The sequence below is a fragment of the Alternaria arbusti genome, assembly GCF_024043155.1.
Source record: "Alternaria arbusti strain BMP 1465 chromosome Unknown scaffold_1, whole genome shotgun sequence".
Classification (NCBI taxonomy): Eukaryota; Fungi; Ascomycota; class Dothideomycetes; order Pleosporales; family Pleosporaceae; genus Alternaria; species Alternaria arbusti.
In genome coordinates this window covers 3,272,363-3,293,000 of record NW_026249941.1, presented here as the reverse complement: position 1 = coordinate 3,293,000, position 20,638 = coordinate 3,272,363, and the positions used below count along the sequence as shown (strand labels likewise).

At 51.7% G+C, this 20,638-nt stretch overlaps 6 protein-coding genes across 6 annotated transcripts; 2 read left to right on the top strand and 4 right to left on the bottom strand.

Moving 5' to 3' along the window:
• Window positions 1-4,512: 4,512 nt before the first annotated feature.
• J4E86_001197 (uncharacterized protein) lies at window positions 4,513-6,251 on the top strand (the record flags this gene model as incomplete). Its single annotated transcript, XM_051441767.1, has 2 exons — window positions 4,513-5,367; window positions 5,421-6,251. 2 exons carry the CDS (start codon window positions 4,513-4,515, stop codon window positions 6,249-6,251), a joined length of 1,686 nt encoding a protein of 561 aa, XP_051307938.1.
• Window positions 6,252-7,127: 876 nt separating this feature from the next.
• J4E86_001196 (uncharacterized protein) lies at window positions 7,128-10,281 on the bottom strand (the record flags this gene model as incomplete). The annotated part of the gene is made up of 6 exons (XM_051441766.1): window positions 7,128-7,837; window positions 7,903-8,374; window positions 8,538-8,705; window positions 8,755-8,860; window positions 8,917-9,501; window positions 10,262-10,281. The coding sequence occupies 6 exons, from the start codon at window positions 10,279-10,281 to the stop codon at window positions 7,128-7,130; spliced, it is 2,061 nt and encodes a 686-aa protein (XP_051307937.1).
• Window positions 10,282-10,826: 545 nt separating this feature from the next.
• Window positions 10,827-12,613, bottom strand: J4E86_001195 (uncharacterized protein; the record flags this gene model as incomplete). The annotated part of the gene is made up of 3 exons (XM_051441765.1): window positions 10,827-10,982; window positions 11,035-12,485; window positions 12,538-12,613. The coding sequence occupies 3 exons, from the start codon at window positions 12,611-12,613 to the stop codon at window positions 10,827-10,829; spliced, it is 1,683 nt and encodes a 560-aa protein (XP_051307936.1).
• A 1,254-nt stretch (window positions 12,614-13,867) lies between these two features.
• On the top strand, window positions 13,868-14,487 carry J4E86_001194 (uncharacterized protein; the record flags this gene model as incomplete). The annotated part of the gene is made up of 2 exons (XM_051441764.1): window positions 13,868-14,072; window positions 14,132-14,487. 2 exons carry the CDS (start codon window positions 13,868-13,870, stop codon window positions 14,485-14,487), a joined length of 561 nt encoding a protein of 186 aa, XP_051307935.1.
• Window positions 14,488-14,708: 221 nt separating this feature from the next.
• On the bottom strand, window positions 14,709-16,938 carry J4E86_001193 (uncharacterized protein; the record flags this gene model as incomplete). The annotated part of the gene is made up of 4 exons (XM_051441763.1): window positions 14,709-15,129; window positions 15,206-15,793; window positions 15,848-16,494; window positions 16,543-16,938. 4 exons carry the CDS (start codon window positions 16,936-16,938, stop codon window positions 14,709-14,711), a joined length of 2,052 nt encoding a protein of 683 aa, XP_051307934.1.
• Window positions 16,939-17,692: 754 nt separating this feature from the next.
• Window positions 17,693-19,344, bottom strand: J4E86_001192 (uncharacterized protein; the record flags this gene model as incomplete). Its single annotated transcript, XM_051441762.1, has 2 exons — window positions 17,693-19,107; window positions 19,158-19,344. 2 exons carry the CDS (start codon window positions 19,342-19,344, stop codon window positions 17,693-17,695), a joined length of 1,602 nt encoding a protein of 533 aa, XP_051307933.1.
• Window positions 19,345-20,638: the final 1,294 nt, after the last annotated feature.

Below are 20,638 nucleotides of genomic sequence, written 5' to 3'. Positions count from 1 at the left end.
GAGCTTCTGCAGCCTGTTCATCGTTTGGTTCATCCTATCATGGATAAGTTCAGGTAAAGAATGAAACAGTGTATTCGGCCAGGACGTACCTCTTGTAGGTGACGTCGTTCGCCAATTTGACTCTAGTACATGTATCAGCCTCACTGTGCCCGACACAGCCGCCCACAATGTGTAAACTAACATCCATAGCTTGCCGCCAGTAGGCACATCTGCGTCCTCTTTGTCCAGTACAATTTCCACATTCTCCCTGCGTACCCTGAGAACTACGCCCGAGGCGCCTTTCTTCTCAAGCTCCTTCTTTTCCGTCTTCTTCGCGCTCCCGCTGGGCTGGTCTTGAACTGCAACTATATCGCCCACACGTATGCCGTGTTCTGGGATGTCCGGCTTCTCGCCTTTCGCGACAACTGCCGAATCCAGTCCCAGCTCGACCACGGTCTTGCCGCCCAGCCCTGTCCGTATAGAAGATATGTTAAGGTTCAGGATCGCGAGACCGGCGCGTGAGAGGGCGGTAGGCGTGTGTGACGAGAGAAGCGCGTTTGTTTCGGAGAGCTCGGCTTGAAGCTCGGCATCGAGCAGGGTGAGCTGCGAGGCGGCGAAGGACGGAATATCTGTAGGGTTCGGCATCGCTACTGGTGGCTGAGTATGTAGACGTGGGGTGGTAAGTTCGCGTCAGAGTTGATCAATTGCTGATCTAAGAAGCTTCGTTGGAATAGCAGAACCTCGCGCTATTTCAAGCAAGTTGGGACATTATACTCGTGTAGTGGTTCGCGCGACCGTTTGCTGCTGGCCAAGGGAACCGCAATGGCTGCCGTATGTCTGCAGTGGGCGCCGACTGCGAGAATGTTTAGGCCGAGCTGCTATTACGTCATGACACTAACCCGTTTCGGCTTTGTCACCAGCAAACTCCACGGGCCGACGCGCAACGAAGAAGTGAATTTTTGCTTAACTCAAAGAAGGCTTATTTACGCACTCTTCTGAGCTCTACACTCATGCTCAAGCCTGATTGTTGTACTCGTGAGCAAATTTGTTTGGCTACCTAGGTACAAAACGCGCCAGCAAGTGCAGCGCAAACCCAGCGCCTTACATATCGTCGACATGTCCCATGCAGAAGCCAGTGAAGTTGTACAACCAGAATTCCGTGTCTTGGGCACCCTTAACAACCAGGCTGGTCTGATTCCGCTTCAGCCACCTTCCATCCAGTTCTTTGTCTGTCGCAACTCCTATCCACCGACTGGGAGGCGGTAATTGCCACCACTGGCTGGAGTCCGCACATGCCAACGTCGTTCCCAAGTGCGCACTAGTGTACAACCCCGTGGGACTCTTATTCGTTTCTATACTTGCAATAATGATGAGGACCACCACAAGACCCACGAGCAGCAGAGTATAGATCCGGTACCATGTGCTCGAGATACAGGGTAAAATCGTAGTCGTCGTTTGACCGCGAATGAAGTAGAAGGCGTACAATACGAGGGAAACGGTGATAAAAACGAAGTAAAACAATCCGAGCAGAAAAGTTGTTGTGGTGAAAAACGTGTCTCCCAATACTGGTGTGAAGATAAGGAGTGCTAATGTCCAAACTCCTCCGAGGAGAAGAAGGAAGAAGATGCGAAAAAGACAGCTTTTCCAGGATTCGGTGGGCGACTTGAATCCAGCTGTTTCATATGGCGCTGTTATGAGCGGTTCCAATGCTGTCGGTTGTTGATCGGGTTCCATGTCACTGTCCTTTGGCAAGAGAGTCCGGTGCGTCTGCACGATTGTCGTGACGTTCCGCAAGCCACCTCGCTGGTATACAAAGTCCTCTGTTAGCCACGTAGCAGCGCATAATCGTAAAAGACCGAGAATAGCCAACGGGAAGAAGACGGCGTCGATACCGAATCCAATAGCGACGCCGGGAAGTGCGGCTCCGGACATGGCACCAACGAGTAAATAGAGTGCCGACACGCCTTGTAGTGCTGTGATAACGGTCTTCATCTTTGTCAATGAGGCTACTTCAACGTGGGTGTGTTCTGGCAAACGTAAGCAGTGCGGAGCACAGGCCGTAGCCATCTCTTCCCCGCCATTCCATCCGTTCGAAGTCCAGAATATCGCGTTGGTGGCTGCTAAATCATGACGACTCCACTGGACAGCGCGAATGCGCCGATCGGCTATCGCAGCGTATCTCCAGATTATAGATGTCGGGTTGTAGCTGCACAGCCGATCGTACCACCTAGGACGTCGATCCGTCAGATACGTTATTGTAGGTGTGCCGGATACGATGTGCTAAAGCACGAGTTCCATCAGTACTTCATCTTCATGCAGAAGCATAGTCCAGGTTGAACTTACCGCGATCAATGGGGCAAGACACAAAGTGAATAAGGAGACCCACTCGGTAAAACTAACACATTGGCTGTTGTAGCGGATGGGCTCAACCTCGATGTTGAAATACGGCATTGGAGATGATGCGGCCGAGACATTCGCGCAGGAGAAATTCGCTAGGGATGACTGAATCTATCCTTCAGGCCCCCGACGACCGGGAAATTACTTACGCACGTAAGCACGCACAGTGACACCTACCACGGCGTAATATCGGATGCATGTAAGCGTCGATTATGTGTACCATCCCTCGTGGGACCACTACATCGCTTTGTTCGACCTCAAACCTTGAATGTATCTCGATATGGACACAAAAGTATATCCAGAGATGTGCCAAGAAGTTAGCCAACAAGCAGTTTGTGTCCGTAACGAAGTATCATGTGTCGCCTCAGCAGATAGCTACCAAACTAAGACAGTGGCAGCGCTCATTCTTAATACCGTATATCTACCTCAGATATCGGAAGCAGGTTTTCTCTATCGCAGCAGTTCGAGGTTGGCCTGTGCCTCCGCCATCTTGTAGATGAGTGGGTTGCTAGAGATGGCGAAGATGAGGCCAAAATGTCGGGATCCGTCCTAGTGGCTGTTTTGATGCTGCCCAGGTGGCCACGTGTTGTGTGCGACTAAAAATGAGTACCGAGCTGTTTATGTCGTTTTGATTGCAAGTCCAGAAAGCTCATAGCAAATCCGACAGTCGTGATAGAAATTGAAGTATTAGTGTTGCATTGGGACCAAGCCTCGATTGAGTCGGAGATAACGCTTAGTAATCCCGCACTGACCTCCAAAGCTGGGAAGAAAATCTGAGGTACTCTCGCGTGCCTCGCATGATGCATCTGAGCTTTGTACACGGATGCGACTCCCAACATGCGGACTCGCATTGTTGAGAAATTTGACGGCTTTCTCTTCTTCCTGCATTCCTTTCCATGCGATCGTGCTGAGTCTGTGGGGCGTATGGCCACGTCATAGCAGCCTTTTTTGTCTTTATCACACGAGCTCAGCGAGCGCGCCCATAGGTACCTACCGAATGCACGGTAAATTCCATTCCAAGATTTGTCAAAGCTTTCGATACGGATGAATACGCTCCGCTAGCATCAACTACCGTTACCGGCTCCACGCCCATCAGCCATCGGAGTGCACCCGGGCGTTGGCGCGGTGCGCTGAGTTCTCGAAACCTCTCAGAGTCTTCTCACATGCAATTTGAGTTTGCGTAAGTTTGTGGCGCCTTTCTACTACCGAGGCGTCAGCCTTGCCCGCAAGTAAGGCGCTGAACACCAATATCTCGAGCGATGGATTCGCCGAGATCGTGGGGAGACCCATCGCGATACCCCGCATTTTGTCCACGCGGGGCGAAGTAGTTACCCCTTGAAAGGTAGCATCTCCGTCATCAGATTACAAGCCAACGGTTTATGGCTGGTTCCCGAGCGTGTTAACAACGATGGCGATTCAGTCGATACACCCACCCACAGACCGGGAGAATGCATCCGTTTGCGGTCCGGCAGTCAATGCCACTCTTGGCGTCGATATCCTACCTTGCACGTCCCTCCACTACACATCTCATAGTCGGTGCACTCAGGTCAGTCGCGTTTTGTCGAAAGCGCAAACAGAGAACGTTCCGAGGACAGCTTGTGTAAAGACTGATGTGGCGCAAAACCATAAACTCTGGATTACTACTCGTCCGCTAGATGCGCCGACACCTCATGACCAGCTGCCTAGACAATACGCGCCGGAAGCTATCCACCAACGATCCAAGCCTATTGTGGCTCTTCCCCCTGGCTGACGCTCTGAAGTGCGAGTTCGGATAGGTCAGCGCACGATGTTCTTCATGCACCGTGTCACCTCACAAGGCTGTCAGACCCCACTTCCATCAAAATGAGAGCGATCTGCAACCCAAAATTCCGGGAGGATGCTATTGAAGCATGGGTGTATCTGCAGCCACGGCGGCCTTTGAGCTTACGTTGAGTCTTTCCAAATCGCTCTTCGTCCGGACGCAATAGACTTCGACATTGTCCGAGGCTCGTTGTGAAGCGTAGTCTCTGGCTTGTGACATCTATTCCACCGGGCGAGTTAAGTATCGTGCGTTGCACAGCGATGGTAGAAGCATTCACTAGAAGCAAGAACTTCATTTGATTCGACAACCACGAGTCGAACGCACAACTACTCACTATGAAGCTGGCAACCCTTCTTTCGTTGCTTCCATTGGCTCTAGCAGTCCCAGCACCGCTGGAAAAACGAGCAAACCCTACCGTCGTTGCTCCCTCGCCTCAAGCCACGGTTGCTGGCATCAACGTATTGGGTGTTGAGTCCTTCAAAGGCATACCATACGCACAGCCTCCGATCGATCAGCTACGACTAAAGCCACCTCAGCCCATAACTTCCTCCCTGGGAAAGGTCGACGGAACCGGCATTCCAAAAGCATGCCCACAGTTCTTCTTCAGCATAGATGAGAGGAATATCCCCACCAACGTCTTAGGCACTATCCTAAACCTACCACTTCTTCAGACCGTCACAAATGCTGGAGAAGACTGCCTTACTATCAACGTACAGCGCCCCGCTGGTACCAAAGCTGGCGACAAACTTCCGGTACTATTCTGGATCTTTGGTGGCGGTTTCGAACTTGGATCTACTGCAATGTACGATGGAACAAGCCTTGTAGCCGAATCAGTCGCTCAAGGCAAGCCCATCGTATTTGTTGCGGTCAACTATCGCGTGGGCGGATTTGGCTTCATGCCTGGGAAAGAGGTATTAGCCGATGGCTCTGCCAATCTGGGGCTGCTGGACCAGAGGTTGGGCTTGCAATGGGTTGCTGACAACATTGCCGCATTCGGTGGAGATCCTGAGAAGGTCACAATCTGGGGAGAGTCTGCAGGTGCTATCTCCGTGTTGGATCAGATGATGCTCTACGACGGCGACAACAACTACAATGGCAAGCCGCTATTCAGAGCTGGCATCATGAACTCGGGTTCGATCGTTCCAGCTGATCCCGTTGACTGCCCCAAAGGTCAAGCTATTTACGACAGGGTATGTGTTCAATCCTACTCGTTGCTGCTAAGCACAATGCTAACTACTTGCAGGTCGTTGAAGCAGCTGGATGTGCCAGCTCTGCCGATACCTTGGCGTGTCTCCGCACAGTGCCGTACACCAAGTTCCTCAATGCCGTCAATACTGTCCCGGGTATCTTGGGCTACTTCACGGTCAATCTTTCCTACCTCCCTCGCCCTGATGGAAAGGCACTCTCGGATTCTCCCGATGCCCTTGTCAAAGCTGGAAAGTACGCCAAAGTACCTTTCATCGTTGGTGACCAAGAAGACGAGGGTACTCTCTTTGGTCTCTTCACTTCGAATTTAACTACGACCAAAGAAGTAACGACCTATCTCTCAACCATCTTCTTCCAGAATGCTTCACCAGCGCAAGTCGAACAGCTAGTAGGCAGCTACCAAACTATCACCGAGGACGGCTCGCCCTTCCGCACCGGCCTGCTCAACAACTTCTACCCGCAATTCAAGCGCGTCTCCGCTATTCTCGGCGACGTCACCTTCACCCTCACGCGTCGCCTCTTCTTGGAAGTCACCGGTCAAGTCGCACCCGATGTACCATCCTGGTCCTATCTCGCGACATACGATTTCGGTACACCCATTCTAGGAACATTCCATGGCTCCGACATCCTGCAAGTTTTCAATGGCATCTTGCCCAACAATGCCGCGAAGACTATTAGAGGTTACTACTACTCATTCGTCTACAACTTGGACCCCAATGAGGGCAACACTTTTATGGACTGGCCGAAGTGGAGTGAGGGCAGGAGGCTGATCAACTTTGGAGCGAATAAGAACAGCTACCTCGACGATGACTTTAGGGGTGATACCCATGACTTCTTGGCGCAAAACGTAGCGAGTTTGAGGGTTTGATCTCGATGATCTACATAGCACCTGACCTGCATGAATCCTTCGAAGTTGGGCATAGCAGCAAAAAGAAAAAAGAACAAAGTTTTCCCCAATGACCCCTTTCGCTCTCATGACCCACCGCTGATGGTTTGTTGTGAGCCGCATGACTCAACTACGTTGCTGTCCCCATTTTTTCCCCTCAGGCCGCAAACCGCCAAGTGCGTTTTCAGGCTTTTCGCCAATCTTTCCTTCGCGAATCTCGAACACCTTTCTGGTATGATATCAATCGTCGGTGGCCTAATCTTCTGTCACTGCGCGGCATCGAGTATGCCATCTGCATATCGCGAAGCTTTCGCTCATCAAGCAGCGCGGACCCGCAGATGTTCGTCTTTACAGCCACCTCCGTGGCTGCCCAATCATCGAGGATGCTGGCGTACATCTCACTGAAGAATGATGATCGTTGTCGCATTGATGGGCGGAGATACCACGGGTTTACTATGGAAATTGCACGGACGTTCTGTGGATCCAGCTCTGAGAGCCGTGCACACGCGTCACCTTCTCACATCACCGCGTTGAACGGAGCAGCCACGCGTACGAAGATTCCGAGTGGATTCTACAGACGGTGTAATATGGTTTTCTTTGCGCCGGCTTTTCATCCTTATACCAAAGGTGTATATGGATAGGAAGCTAATCTCGAAATTTCTGGGCTCATCGGCACACAAGCAACGCTTCGACGTACGTTTTGTATTCAGCAAGAACATAAAGCTAATAGATATCGTGAACAAAAGCGAGCGTGACTGACGATTGAGTACCGTGAAGGACAAGACCGAACCAAACAATTCAGCGAATGAATACCCAGAAAAGCTGTTTAGCACCCCTCTACCGTATCATTGGCGATGACTACCAGTCACACGTAACGACGGCATGACGATAAATGCCCATCATGGAATCTGAACAGCCCTCAGCTCCACTCTTATATCTCACCTCCTCTGCTTTGCACTTGATCTCTCGGTCCTTAGGCAAAGCGGGTTCGCCTTGCTTTGTAGGTGGTGCATCCCAATCTTGGCACCAAAGAGATCCAGGATTGGTTCCATCGTTGAGATAGTCGCAACTACTGCTGTCGATGAGGTTGCCCATCTCGTACGTACCAGCAGGCCAAGGTGGGTTATCGACATTGCCGTCTGCCGGTACAGTTTTCATGGCTTGCGTGTCAAGACGACATTCGGAGGACTCGCCGTAATCGCTATTGAAGAACAACCAGGTGTTCTCGTTCGAGATATCATCGATGTAGTTTTGGGAAATGATAGAAAGCGCTTTGTTCTTGCGTGACGGTGTTGCCGAAGGCACAGGGCTCGGTGAAGTTGGACTCGAGTCGTTCGGGCTTTCATCGTCATCGTCATCGTCATCGTCATCGTCCCCGTGGTCGGCTTTTGTCGCCCCGTTCCAGATCACACGAATGTTGCTGCCAGAAGCCCTCACCCAGCTCGAATGCTCACTGGTGACATAATCACGAATGGCTTTGACGCGCTCCACACCAGTCTTGCTGTCGTCCCAAGGTTTGGTCGAGTAGGACAGGTATGTAGCAATGAGGCCCGCGACCTGAGGTGCGGCTATATTGAAATCGCAGGTCAATATCAAGTGCTTCTCAGCCGCACTCTTGGGAGACATCGCTTACCTAACGAAGAGCCACTTGCAACTGTTCGCTCCTCGTCCACCTTTGATTGGCAATCAACTCGATCACCCAGCGCATAGATACTGACAAGTGGACCGGCTTGCGAGAAGTCGGCTCGATTACCTTCATCGTCGCAACCGCCGACGATGATGAGAGGGATGTCGTCATCGTGAAGAACCATTGGAATTTGATCAACATCTTTTCGGTTCGGCTGCTTGGCTGCGTTGCCTGCGGATGCGACAAAAGGTACCCCAAGTTTGGATAGTGTGCGGAGATCATCTCCGTACAGTTCTTGCATCTGTTTGTCGTTCTTAGCTGCCTCAGGTGTGATTCCGCCCAAGCCGATGGCAATTGATGTGGTCACCACGCTCCGCGAAGCACGGCCTGGGTGACTGTTGATGTCTCTCAGAATCAAATGCATGATGTTCTCCCAGTCGCCAGATTTGGGGTACATTTTTGATGACACAAGATTTGCCTGCAGGATGTGACCAGGATGTCAGCGAGCCGTTGTAAACACACAGTAGATATCTAGATAGACATTCAAGACCATGAAAGAGAAGGTCATGCCTAGGAAAGCTCCTCGGACAAAGGATAGGCTCTAGAAGACTTGATAAGGTCACAAAGCGTCAACAACGTACCTCTTTTGCAAGCCCATACTTCTTGCCCACGGCTTTTGACGCGACATAAGTCCCGTGCGATGGCTTGTCAACATTGTCATCCGAATCTGGACTTTGGTGGTTTTCGATAGATGCGCTGGATTGGAGTACAAGGTCGTTATCTGTCGTGAACTCTGACTCCTCGTCACGCTGCGATGACATTATTAACGATGTGAAAGACTTGGGCTCATATACTTACATTCTTGACTTTGATCTGGACGCCCATGTCTATCAAATATACATATACATCCCTGCCAGGATTCTCCGGATACACAAAATCGGTGGCCTGGCTGAGTGAACCCCCCCTAGATCGTACACTTTTAGTTGGCTAATGAGACATGTGGAGATATATCATACGTACGGATACAGACTATCCATCAGCAGAGCATCATCGGCGTTTTCCTGTTTCTTCCATGTCAAAGCTCTGGAAACGAGCTTTTCTCTTCTGTCAATCGCCTCTGACCGCTTGTGCACTGCATCGAGTGACTGCTCAGCCGGGAGAGCCCGTAGAGATATCACGGGAAGCTCTTCCATCATACCGGAAGTGTCTTCGTGATTCTCTACCTCTTTCTTTGCCTCCTGTGTCAAGTTGAGACTTCCATACCCGAGGATCTTGTCGTCCGGTCCGATCTGATACATCCAGGAACCAGGCACCACCTTGCTCTTCAAGAAATCGTGGTAGGTCTTGATGTTGATATCTTTCTTTACCAGAGCTATGTATTCCTTGATGTCTCGGCGGGAAATAGAGTGTTCTTCGCGGGTTGGTGGAGAATCATGGCTGGCACCCTCATCTGCGTTACCATGAACTGCAGTGCTACGGTGATGCGTCGGCTCATGTCGCGACAAGAGGTCGCTGGTCAGTGCGGGAGCTTTGGCTATGCCGGGTTGTTGCTCGACAGGAGAGACGTCTTCCCTTTGCTCAAGCGCAGCATTGTTCTCAGCGTCTCTAGTTGTAGCGTCAGCTAGATACGTCGGGATGAATGCCTGCGCAACGCAGAGCAGGAGGCTGAGATGAAGAATGCGCATTTGTAATTATGCAAGAATTGGTTCGAAGAAGTAAGCAAAAGATAAGATGCGAAGTCTGGTTTGTGTGTATAGGTGGGACAATTGGTGCAAGTAATGGAGATGTAGTTTAGCCATACTGGAGACTGTCATTTCTCTTAATACTCAATGTCAGAGGGACCTTCAGCCCCAGAGACTCGGGTTTTGGGTCCGAGTAGGCGTAATGATGCAACCAGCGCCCTCATGCTGTTGAGCGGCGTGAGTTCACCAGGGCCTACTGTCTTGAACCGAAACGCCTGTCGTGCAACCATTCACATATGGCATGCCATGGAGTTTACATCCGGTTTAATTCTCAACCATGCAAGGCTCCATTGGAGTGCGGGTAGGCCATTACGGAGATCATCAACTGTGCCAGTTCCGTGGCAGGCGCACATATCCATGGAGCTGTTTGATCGGCCTGTAGATGCTTCGATAATCGGGGCGGAAAGTTGCGACACCGTCATGTTTGACACAGCAGGCAGCACTTCATAGAAGGGGCCAGATCTCGAGACGAGGCCATGATGTCGTCGGCAATGTGATGCAGCATGAGTGGAGTTGAGTGGTAGTACAGCGGCCCCAGCATCTTAATAATTGACAAAGAGGCATAGTCAATGGAAGCACTATGAAACATGAGATGACCAGAGTTGGGACGCATGTCTACGTACTTGTTGGGGGAGTTCGCCATGATGGGGCAGCATGTGGGAAGGATGACGTCGCGTAATGATCCAGAGGCGACACGAGAGATGCTGCTTTGCGGCGGGTCGCTAACGAACTCAAAGTCGATTCATGGTGATGGGGATGTTGGTAAGACGGCAGCGCGGGGCTAAGGCGACGAAGTTCGGCTAATAACGGATGACGTATGTTAGAGAGCTGTGCCACACGATATTGCAGGTATGCGTTTTCGGCTGTTGATCGAATGCTTCGATTAGATTAAACAGAACTACGAGCGCAAACGCCACCAGCCCATGATAGTTGGCTACATGCGATCATGACACAGTGTCGGCGTTTAAGCGGGGGCCGACCTCGCATCAAATGATGGCGCAGGCGATGGTGAATGGAAGCGAAACGGAGGTCAAGAACGCCGTCACTGGTACGCGCGGGCGTGCATCAAGAGGGTGGAATGAAGACTGGATGAATCTTGTGTGTATTAGAAGTGCCAAAAAGCTAGACTCGCATGGAAGGTGAGCCCAAGCAATCGTGGGTAATCACGTGACAGAATGATTCTACGCCTCATACACCAGAGTCATCCTGCAGGATACCAACAGACCCGCTATGAGCCTTCCAACTATCGCACTGGCTCTCCAATGCATCCTTGTCGGTTATTCCAGCGATCTTGTCGTACTGCTCAACGAACTGCATGGCGAAGCCCTCGGATGTGTGCCAGCCCTGTACGAATGTTAGTAAAGTGATACAAGTGCAAATGAAGAGGGCTACGTACGATGTGGCAGTGCATCAACCACGCTCCGGGGTTGTCTGTCTCGAAAGCGATGACAAGGTAGCCCGATGCTGGCAGCATCGCGGTGTCGCGGCGCGGTGGGTTATCTAGCTTGAGAGCAACGTCATCGGTGTACTCTCCCGTACCCTGAGCGATGATGAAGAAGTCGTGGCCGTGCAAATGAATGGGATGGGGTACTCCAATGTTGGTGCTGATGACTACGTACACGAACTCGTTTTCGCGCGGTAGGTGGAAGACGGCGTTGGAGGCCTCGAACGTCCGTTCTTTGCGCATGACTTGCATAAGCGTGGGGTCGTCCCAGTACACAACCATGGATGTGCTGTTGAGAGCCCATTTGAACACGTTCTCGTCGTTGCGGCCGACAGATACAGGCTCATCGGCTGTGGACGACGTTGCTCCGACGGTCTTTGGGATGTGCGGCACAAGGTTCTCGGTCTCGTCGGAGCAGCTGTCTTCGTAGTCGTATGCGGAAGTGCTTGGCGTTCCAGCCGAGCCACCATAGTAGACTATACCGCGAATGTCGTCTTCGTTGTCGTTCTCGGAGCATGCGGACTGCGGAATCGCGCGCATCCAGAAGTTGTCGGCCACGTCTCCCTGATCAGCTGTTACGATGACGTCGTATCGTTGACCCATACCGATGCTAACAATGGTAGCTTCATAAGGTTCGATAGGTACAAGATCGGATGCAATGACAGTCATAGTGTGGTTGTCGATCATGAACTTCCAGTGGGTGTCGACAGCGGCATTGACGAGGCGGATACGATAAGAAGTTCCAGCTTCGAAGGAGACGTTGTAACGATGGCCGCCGTCTCCAAAGGTGTTGGTACCGTTGATCAGACCATTGTCTAGAACTGGCGGGCCATCCATCTCGGCAGAGAGGTAGAGTTCATCAACTGTTTGGTGATCCCAGTCGTTAAGGAAGAGCATGCCCAGGTCCTCGTCGTAGTTCGCCGTCGCAGGTCCATTGATGACGATACCGCCAAAGACACCCTGCCAAGCCTGCAGCGCAAAATGCGAATGATACCAGGTCGATCCGTGCTGGGTGGCTCTCCAGGTGTAAGTCATCGACTCGCCTGGTGCTGTTGGGCATTGGGTAATGGAGCTCACACCGTCCTGGTCGTTGGTGTTTTTCTGCCAAAGACCATGAAAGTGTATGCTCGTGCCGTTGTTGGATGTCGTAAGGGAATTGGTGACATGGACAACCACTGTGTCGCCCCAGTCTGCGATGAGCGTTGGCCCTGGTATAGAGCCATTGATGGCCATCGCTGTCCGAGATACGCCATCAGGCGCTACAACAACATCGGTGAGTTCGAGCCAGTACTCGCGGGTCACGCCAGTGTCTGGAATCTCGATGGACGCGTCGGTATCGACGGAGTGATCACACCACTCCGAGCGTGTGGAAGCAGTGTTGCCATCGCATGCTCTTCTTGGCACTGGAAATGGTTTAGCCAACGTGCCTCTGCATGGGGATGAGATGCAACTTACTCAAATTCGAAACGAAAGGCGAAGAGGCCGCAAAGCCAGTCAAGGCTGCAAGACCGAAAGCGCCTCGTAACAACATGATGTAAATGCCTAAAAGGTTTTTGACACTGGAAGAAAGATGATATGTAGAGACAACGCGCAATGATCAACGAAAGACGAAAGACTCTAGAAAGAAGCTCCCAAAGAGTGATCTGAGCTCAGTCAAACGAACGTAAAGACAAGCTGATGGTTCTCAACAACACAACTCTATTACGGCCTTTATATCGTCCTTGCATCCTACCTTCATGGCCTGTCTTATCCGAGGAATCTATTAGGGGCACAACCTGTGCAGTTTACAACGACTCAAGGACGTCATGATAAAATCGAAACTTTCGCTCGTATTCTTCTTTCGTGATGCTCCGTAGATAGTCTCATTGTTTATCGTGGGTCAAGACTACCCTGATCCCTACTCCAAACTTCAGACGCCCCTTAGGGCATCGCTTGGCGTAGGTAGGCCGGCTGCTCGGTGATCTGCTAGTGGTATTGTGCATCTAAAAACGGCCGTGGGGTTACTGAGTAGTATGCGCAAAGTCTACCGGTGCATCAGGTGAGCCCCCACTCGATCGGTGCCATTCCGCCGCATCTGCCCATGGCATTATCGATTGTTGAGAAATCTTCGCGCATTGTCGGAATTTGCTGACTCGGAATCGGAGGAAGGAAGCGCCGCGGAAGGGCCGTCCATGATGACAGGTCGGCGCGCCGTTGTCGCTGGGTTGTGCCAGGTACTCAGTGGAGTGAGGTACATGAAGTCGAATGGACAAACTCTTCGAATATCCACTGAAAAACGGGTAGAATCTGCGTTTGAACGGTTCGATCGGTACCTAGAGAGATACGCGACAGTGGGGACGACAAGCATTCTTTAGCCTGAGCTTGGCAGTGCCAAAAATAAGACCCGCTCCGACTCACACTACGTATCACATCTGTGCTTTGAGTGGCTGAGGCGACGTTCCGCCTCAATATTGAAACAAGTGAAGTCAGGCAGCATGCAACCCTCGATAGCGCAGTTCGCACTGTACGAGGGCGGGTCTTCGTAACCCTAGAGCCCTTCGGAGGCCTCCCAATGTAGTATACCAAGAGATATGGTTTTCACTCGAGGCGTCATGAGTATACATGGAGACGTCGTAGTGCATCTGAGTCGCTCAGGGGACTGCAGAGATAGAGACTGACTCGGCCGATGTATCGAGCGTAATAAGGACATTGGCACTGCTGATTGTTAGCTGTTGCCACCACTCTTCACATTCTTGCTGCATCTCTGACGCTCTTTAAAATATTCTTCAACGTACACTCCTTCATCATGCATATCGCCATGCGCAGCGCACTGCTGGCTCTGCTCCCGCTCGCAGTGTTGGGCGCCCGCAAGCGTGATGTCGCTTCTACGCCTTTCCAGCTGTATGCATACAGTGAAGACATTGGTGGCTTGCCACTCTTCTATGCCGATGGTCTTGCATACCTCGGAGAGCCTGCTCTTTCCAACAGTACCGATGCTGCTGTCGTAACCTGTAAGTTCGGCTTTTTCGAGCCATCGCGTACCCAAGTTCATCCCAACTAATAGACATAGTTACAATCGATGCCAACAAACACTTCATTGGAAACCCCAACGCTACCACCGCTACCGGTGGACCCACCTGGTCAAACACAGCTCTCTTCATTCCTTCCTCATCATCGGTCGACAGGCGCGTGGGCTTTCTCCCATCCAACAACGGCACTGGCAACACCACGACACAAACATCGGGTTTCGCTTTCTACGGTTCAACGGTGATGTTGTATGGTGAAGATGGTACGGTTGCCACGTCATTCTACGGCATGAAGGCTGAGAACGGCCTGTATGAGCTGCATTGGAATGACACGGAAGGCAAGGTGCCTTTGACACTTCGGAGCATGGCGCCTAGCAGTGAAGCGTCGAAGCGACGTTGAACAGATGTTGTTGCGACGTGGAAGGTTCTCGCAAAGTTGTCGTTCCAAGAGGCGTTAGGCAGGGAAGCTATGGGTAGTAGTAATTCTGTATCAGCGGACTACAAATGTGATCGGTAATACACCAGTCTGCAACTCCAGGGCTGATACTTTACATCGTCATTCTGCTTCGTTCCACTCGCAAGTTGCCAACAACCAAGTTCTCATCAAGTTCTGCGAGCGGCTTAATGCTCACAGAAGCTGTAAGTCGCCCTCTGCCATCCTTTCTCTGCGGTCTGGACAAACGCGCCCCTTTCCTGCATAAGCTTTTTGCGATGCTCACTTGCCTCTTGAAAACCCATAGGAAGGGAGTGCTTGGCTTCTTCGAAGTATTCGCGCACGTAGGCCATGAGCTCTTCAGGCAGTCGACCTTCCGTAGTGACAGAAGGACTTGCGAGTCCCTTCTCGGCTAGCAGATTGATGAGGTCTGGGGGGAACTTCGACAACGCTTCTTGGCGCGTTTTGTCGCTTGGTCCAAGTAGCGAGTCGACGTACCAGTCCATTTGTTGAGGCGGAATATTCGCCGTAGAGACGATGCGCTTCGTCGGATCGACAAGCCAAAGTGCAATAAAGCGACGATGGCCGGGCTTTGTAGGGTCGATGAGACTGAAAGGAGAAACACGATGTTGACTAACATACGTTAGCCCTAGGCAGTGTCCGAACAGAATCTTGACCGACTTACAAGACATTGGAGAAAGCTAGCAGCCGACCCTCACGCGTTTGTACGTTCCCGTAATTCTGCAAACATGGCGAATTCCCACACCCAAAGCCAGTGCCGTACACGTGCTCCATCCAGTGATAACAGTCTTGTCCAACGTCGAAACCCTCGTCATCCTGTAGGTAAGCAGACGTCTGCATGCGGAATGAGAGGCTGTTGTCAGTGATGTTATCACTGTCCAGGTAGTACAGGGCAGTTGCGCAGATGTTTTCGTTCATCTGCCCCTCGATGTGCCATCCACCCACAGGAAAGTCCGGCTTCTCGGGCGTGAGTTCAATCGAGGCCATCTTGACAATGACCTGAAGTCCCGTATCGCGAAATCTATCAGCAAGACGCTTGCCTGGTTGCGGTGCGTAGGATACGTCGTTGAAGGGAATTGGCATGATACGAGGTTTGCGGACGATCTTCCACTTGGCCTCCAGCAACTCTTCTTGGCGATCCTCATCGTTGTCGTAGTAATCCTCGTACCCTTCTTCCTCCAGGTCTTCTTCGCTGGCTTCCACATCACCACACTCTTCTTTATTGGGCGTCCAATTCTCTTCGTTCTCGTCACTACGCAACGGGACATTAGCAGCTGCAAAGTTCGAAGACATTACTTTGACTTACTCAGGATTCTCGGGTTTACCGGTGCGAGTTTCCATACGACCGGCCCCTTCAAACTTGTGATAGCCGACTGCAAACCGCAAACACTGATCCCACATGGGTATGGATGTTTCGACCAGCTTTTCGATGGTACGATATATGCCGGGATATCTCGTAGGGTGAAGATTGTTGATGTAGCTGGTAAACTTGACAGACCCATCATCCTGAAAAGCCACATTGGCCGGCAACCATTGGTATCGATTGGACCAGTACTCCGGCGGGATGCTGCTGCCTCCAACGCTATAATCATGTCGGTTTTGCGCTGTAGTCGTTTCGAGCCCCTGCTGGGGGACGACCTCGCCCTTGCCAGCCCAGCGCTCTACAGCGTCCGTCACACCAACCTTCTCCTCACGAAAGCCAGAACTGCGCCCATATACCAATGGGTACATAGACGGGTGTACCAGATCCTGCACCATACTATTCGAGTTGGGATGCCAATCAGGAGATGCAGCGTGGTCCGACTTGAGCTGGTCAAAAGCTTGGCGAAGCTTGGCGTGTAGCTCGCTTGTAACGAGCGTGTCAGACTTGGCTACGGAAGCGCTTGCGTCGAGAGAAGGTATGATGCCCGATTGTTCGAAATATTTGGCTTTGCTGCGAAGCTCTTGAACACACTGCATAGCGTTAGTGATGAAGACTATTTAAAAGCAATAGTAACGTACGGTATCGAATGTACCTTCATCCAAGATATTCTCGAGTATGCAAGACTGCCTGTCGTCATGAAGCTCGAGCCGGTCATCGTCGTGGGTCCAATACTGGCTCTTCGCAGCGGTAGCCAGGTGCCAAAAGTGTTGGTCAGGAATGGCGAGGGCCTCATTACGCCACTTGGCAACGATTTCATCATCAAAGACCTTCTGATGCCAGTCGGGCTTATCGGTGAGTTTTTCCAAAACATCCATCACGGCAAGCTCTCGCACAGGGATGATCTCTGATTCGCTTCCATAGGCATTGTGGTGGGAACCGATCGGATAGAAGCCGTAGTTGCTCCATTCCCAATTGCGAAGAGGTAGTCCGAATCCAGGATATTCGTTCATGGGTTTGCCAGAAGTCCCAGTCATTGTTGTCTTTGAGCGAGTGGAAAGTTGTGATCTTATGAATTCCGTGTTGATGCTGCGCTGAAACGGGGCGTTTATCCTCATTGCTTTATACGAATGGAGGTTGGTAACCAAATCGCAAGAGGGCCAAGTTTTTGATGCACTAGCGCAGGCAACTTCGTGCTGCCTGAGCTGTTAGAGCGAAATAGAGCGAGATGGGGTCTTTGGCGTGTTGGAGGCCTAGCCTTTACCCGTCGAGGATGCGCCACGGAAACGGACGGAACTACACGCGAGGGGAACCGCGACTCGTGCCATCGATGCATTGCGACGATGATGTTCGCTTGAGAAGAATGGCATCAGTGCAGACATGTCGTTTAGCTTAGGGCGAAATGCGAAGCTGATGTCTGCGAGGCAATCGTGGAGAGCTGGCGGCATTGTCGCGTCACGCGTTCCGAGATCTGTGCGTTAGTGGCCCCCGCATGTGCGCTAGATGTCTTGGCACCGCCGCAAAATGCTGTCGCTGCAATGCATCAAGCACACCTACTTTCGGCAGCATCGGCTTCTTATAGGCCTTTATACCCGTGATCTTCTTAGAAACATCGAAAAGTGTTTGAGTATACCTGGTAAGACTCCGACACACCACTGTACCGAAAAGGATGTCATACCTATAATAAAAGCAAGTTTGCACAGATGTGTGCACCGCTGTAATTATCTCTATAGAGTGCGCCACCACTACGGCCAAGTACACCGGCATGATATGCATCAAAGACCAACTTACTCAATTGTGCTTTGTGTATACCTTCACATACTTCACATGCTCATTACCCTCCGCATCCTCATAACGTTCACTGACGATCTTATATCCTCCAAGCTTCGGCCAGATCTTCGTCCAGCAAAGCCAGTAGAATCCACCTAGTAGCAGAACGCTGACACCAACAACCGGGAATACGTAATATGGGTAGCCGTCTGCGTTCCAATCGCCATCCGGAGGAATGAAGGGGACCAGTGCGAGGAAAATGTTTGCAGCCAGGTAAAGAACGGCAATGGGGAGATAGGTGTGCCATGGCGACTCCCAACGTTCGCGCTTGGAGTAGTGTAGGTAAATGAGACCGGCAGTGACGAAGCCGTTGATCCAAGCGCCGGGGTAGGTGTACAGATCGGTGATGAAGTTGTACGCAGGACCAGCAGGGGGCGCAAGCAGTACGATGACTGTAATCAGCCAATGCAAGAACAAGGCTGTCGCCGGCGAATTGAATGGCTTGTTCGACGCCCAGAATCTGCTCCACGGAAGTAGACCCTCTTTTGCAAACTCCTGGTTGAGGCGTGAATGGGCAAAACTGACGGCGAGTACGTTGCCTAGATTGCTGAGGGCAACAAAAGCGGGAAGACTGCGCGCTCCAGCGCTATTACCAAAAACGTTGCGGAAGAACAGGCCAGCCACAATTACCTCACTCTTCGCAAGATCGGACTTGGGGATGGCAGCGAAGTAAGCCACGTTCGCGAGGACGTACAAGATGGTAGTTCCGCCGATTGCCAGGGGTGCAGACCAAGCCAGGGTTTTCTTCGGGTTCCGAATCTCGCCCAACACATAGTTGGCATTTTCCCAGCCTTTGTAGGAGTAAATGATGCGCAACAGAGCTTGGCAGTAAGCATAGGCGCCGCCGCCACCATAGCCATCACCGACTTCCAGCGCGAAGGCGTTGTCGAAGTTGTGCGGCTGTTCGATCTTCAGATGACCAGCCAAAGCAGCAAAGCCAGAGAAGACGATGAAGAGTAGGATGAAAACCTTGAACACGCCGAGAATGCTGAAGAGGCGTATGCCCCATTTCGGTAACGTGGCATGGAGCACAACCGAGAAAGTGACACAAGCAACGGCTATGCCACGCGCCGCCCAGCCATCGGGTGCTTCCGAACCAGCTGCGAACAGTACGTAGCGACCGAAAGCGAGCGAGTTACCGGAAGAGAATCCGAGCAACAACATCTGCGCAGCAAGAACGCATGTCGCAACGTATTTAGGGTGACGGTAGACGCGCTCCAGATAGTTCTTCTCGCCGCCTGAACGTGGGATTGCGAGACCGAATTCCAGAAACACGGATAGCCCACAGAATGTGAGAATGCCGCCAATGATCCACAGGAAGAGTGACACGCCGACCGACCCTGTTGCTGCAAAGATACCAGAAGGAGTCGAGAAGACTGCAGCAAGTAAGCAGCCATTCGAGCGTATGAGCATGAAGAGTACGTACTACCAGTGCCGATCATCTTATTCAGGATGACAAAGACTGTGGCCGTGTAGCCCAGCTTCTGGGAATCGTCGTAAACATAGGCATTGTCTTCCTGTACGCTGCCATCTTCGTAGACCGGTGGGGAAGGCGAGGTTTCATCGTTGGTGTAACGCGCGACCTTTGCGTCGTCGTCAGCGATCGCGGCCATACTTGGGCTTTGCTAGGAGCACCAGTGGTACCAATAGCTCGCGTCTAGTTCGTGATCAGAATACAGCCGAAGCGATCGCTACGAATGGTTTGCGCAGAAGATAGACGGTTACGCGGTGGCCGGGATCTTGTAGGGTCATATAGCCGTCTGTAATGGCGCGATAACATGGTTGTAGCATGCCACGCGAATTAAATTGCGAATGCACTCCTTCCATGTCGCGATCAGCAAGCGCTGCAACATTGCGAGGCTTGAGTTGCTTGTGGTGTCCAAAGCTGGTCGCTCCCAAGAACCCTGAAAAGGAAGGTGAAGCATGTCGCTGGTTGGAATGTCTTGGAACATCCTCTCAACGATGCGCAGAAAAGGCAAGGGCGATGTCGTGATCGCTGGGCATTATTAGCCTACCACCAAAGTACTTGGCGCATTCTGAATGCCTTGTAATGCACTTCAAGGCGCCTCATGTCCGTCTTATGAAGATTTGGGAGTCTTGTAGAGTAAGGAACCGTTGTCATGAGTGTTCGCGGCGCGAAAGGGACAGTCCCGAGGTCTCTAGGGAGCGGTGTCGCTCGAATGACGAAATTGGTTCACGTGGTTAAATGCGCGCGCCGCGGCGAGGGCTTCAGGTAGTTAGCTGATGAGAGTGAACAGAGCTTGACGTGGAGTTGAGGGTTGAAAGCAGCTGGGGATGTCTCCGCGTGTCTGGTGCCAAACCTCGGAACTCCCGGCGACGTAATTTCCGGGCTGGCGCCGGCAATAGAGGGGGCTCACGAGCTTACACTTCTTCAACACCACAGACGGCTGGCTCCTTCTACAACCTTAGCTCAAATCCCATATATGCCGTAACGCACCAGAGGCCTCGATACTGAAAAACTTCAGATGGACGTCTTCGTCGCAACTACCTAGGTACAACGTTGGCTGGACTCCTGCTAGCGGTGTCCTAGCTGGAACAGAATCATCATCGCATCGCTTTGAAGCGCTTGCGAGGCAGCTCAGCTTCGACATTCATGCAGGCACTAATCTCTGCTATCCTAGATATCATCACAGTTTCATCTCAGGTCGTCTTTAGCCCACGATCTTACGCGTCATTGCGTCGCATAAACAAGCTTCAGTAAGCTCTGTGCCGAAGCTTGACCAACGCCACGAAAGCCTCACAGACAGCACGGAACATGCCTACTTAACGGCGTTTGACCATGGCTCGTTGCTCGCTCTCCGCGTCGGTTTGTCGGCTCTTATGGTGATGTGAGATCATCTCCGAGGCTTGTTAGTGATCGGCTTAATTGGTGGATAATTTCCTCCA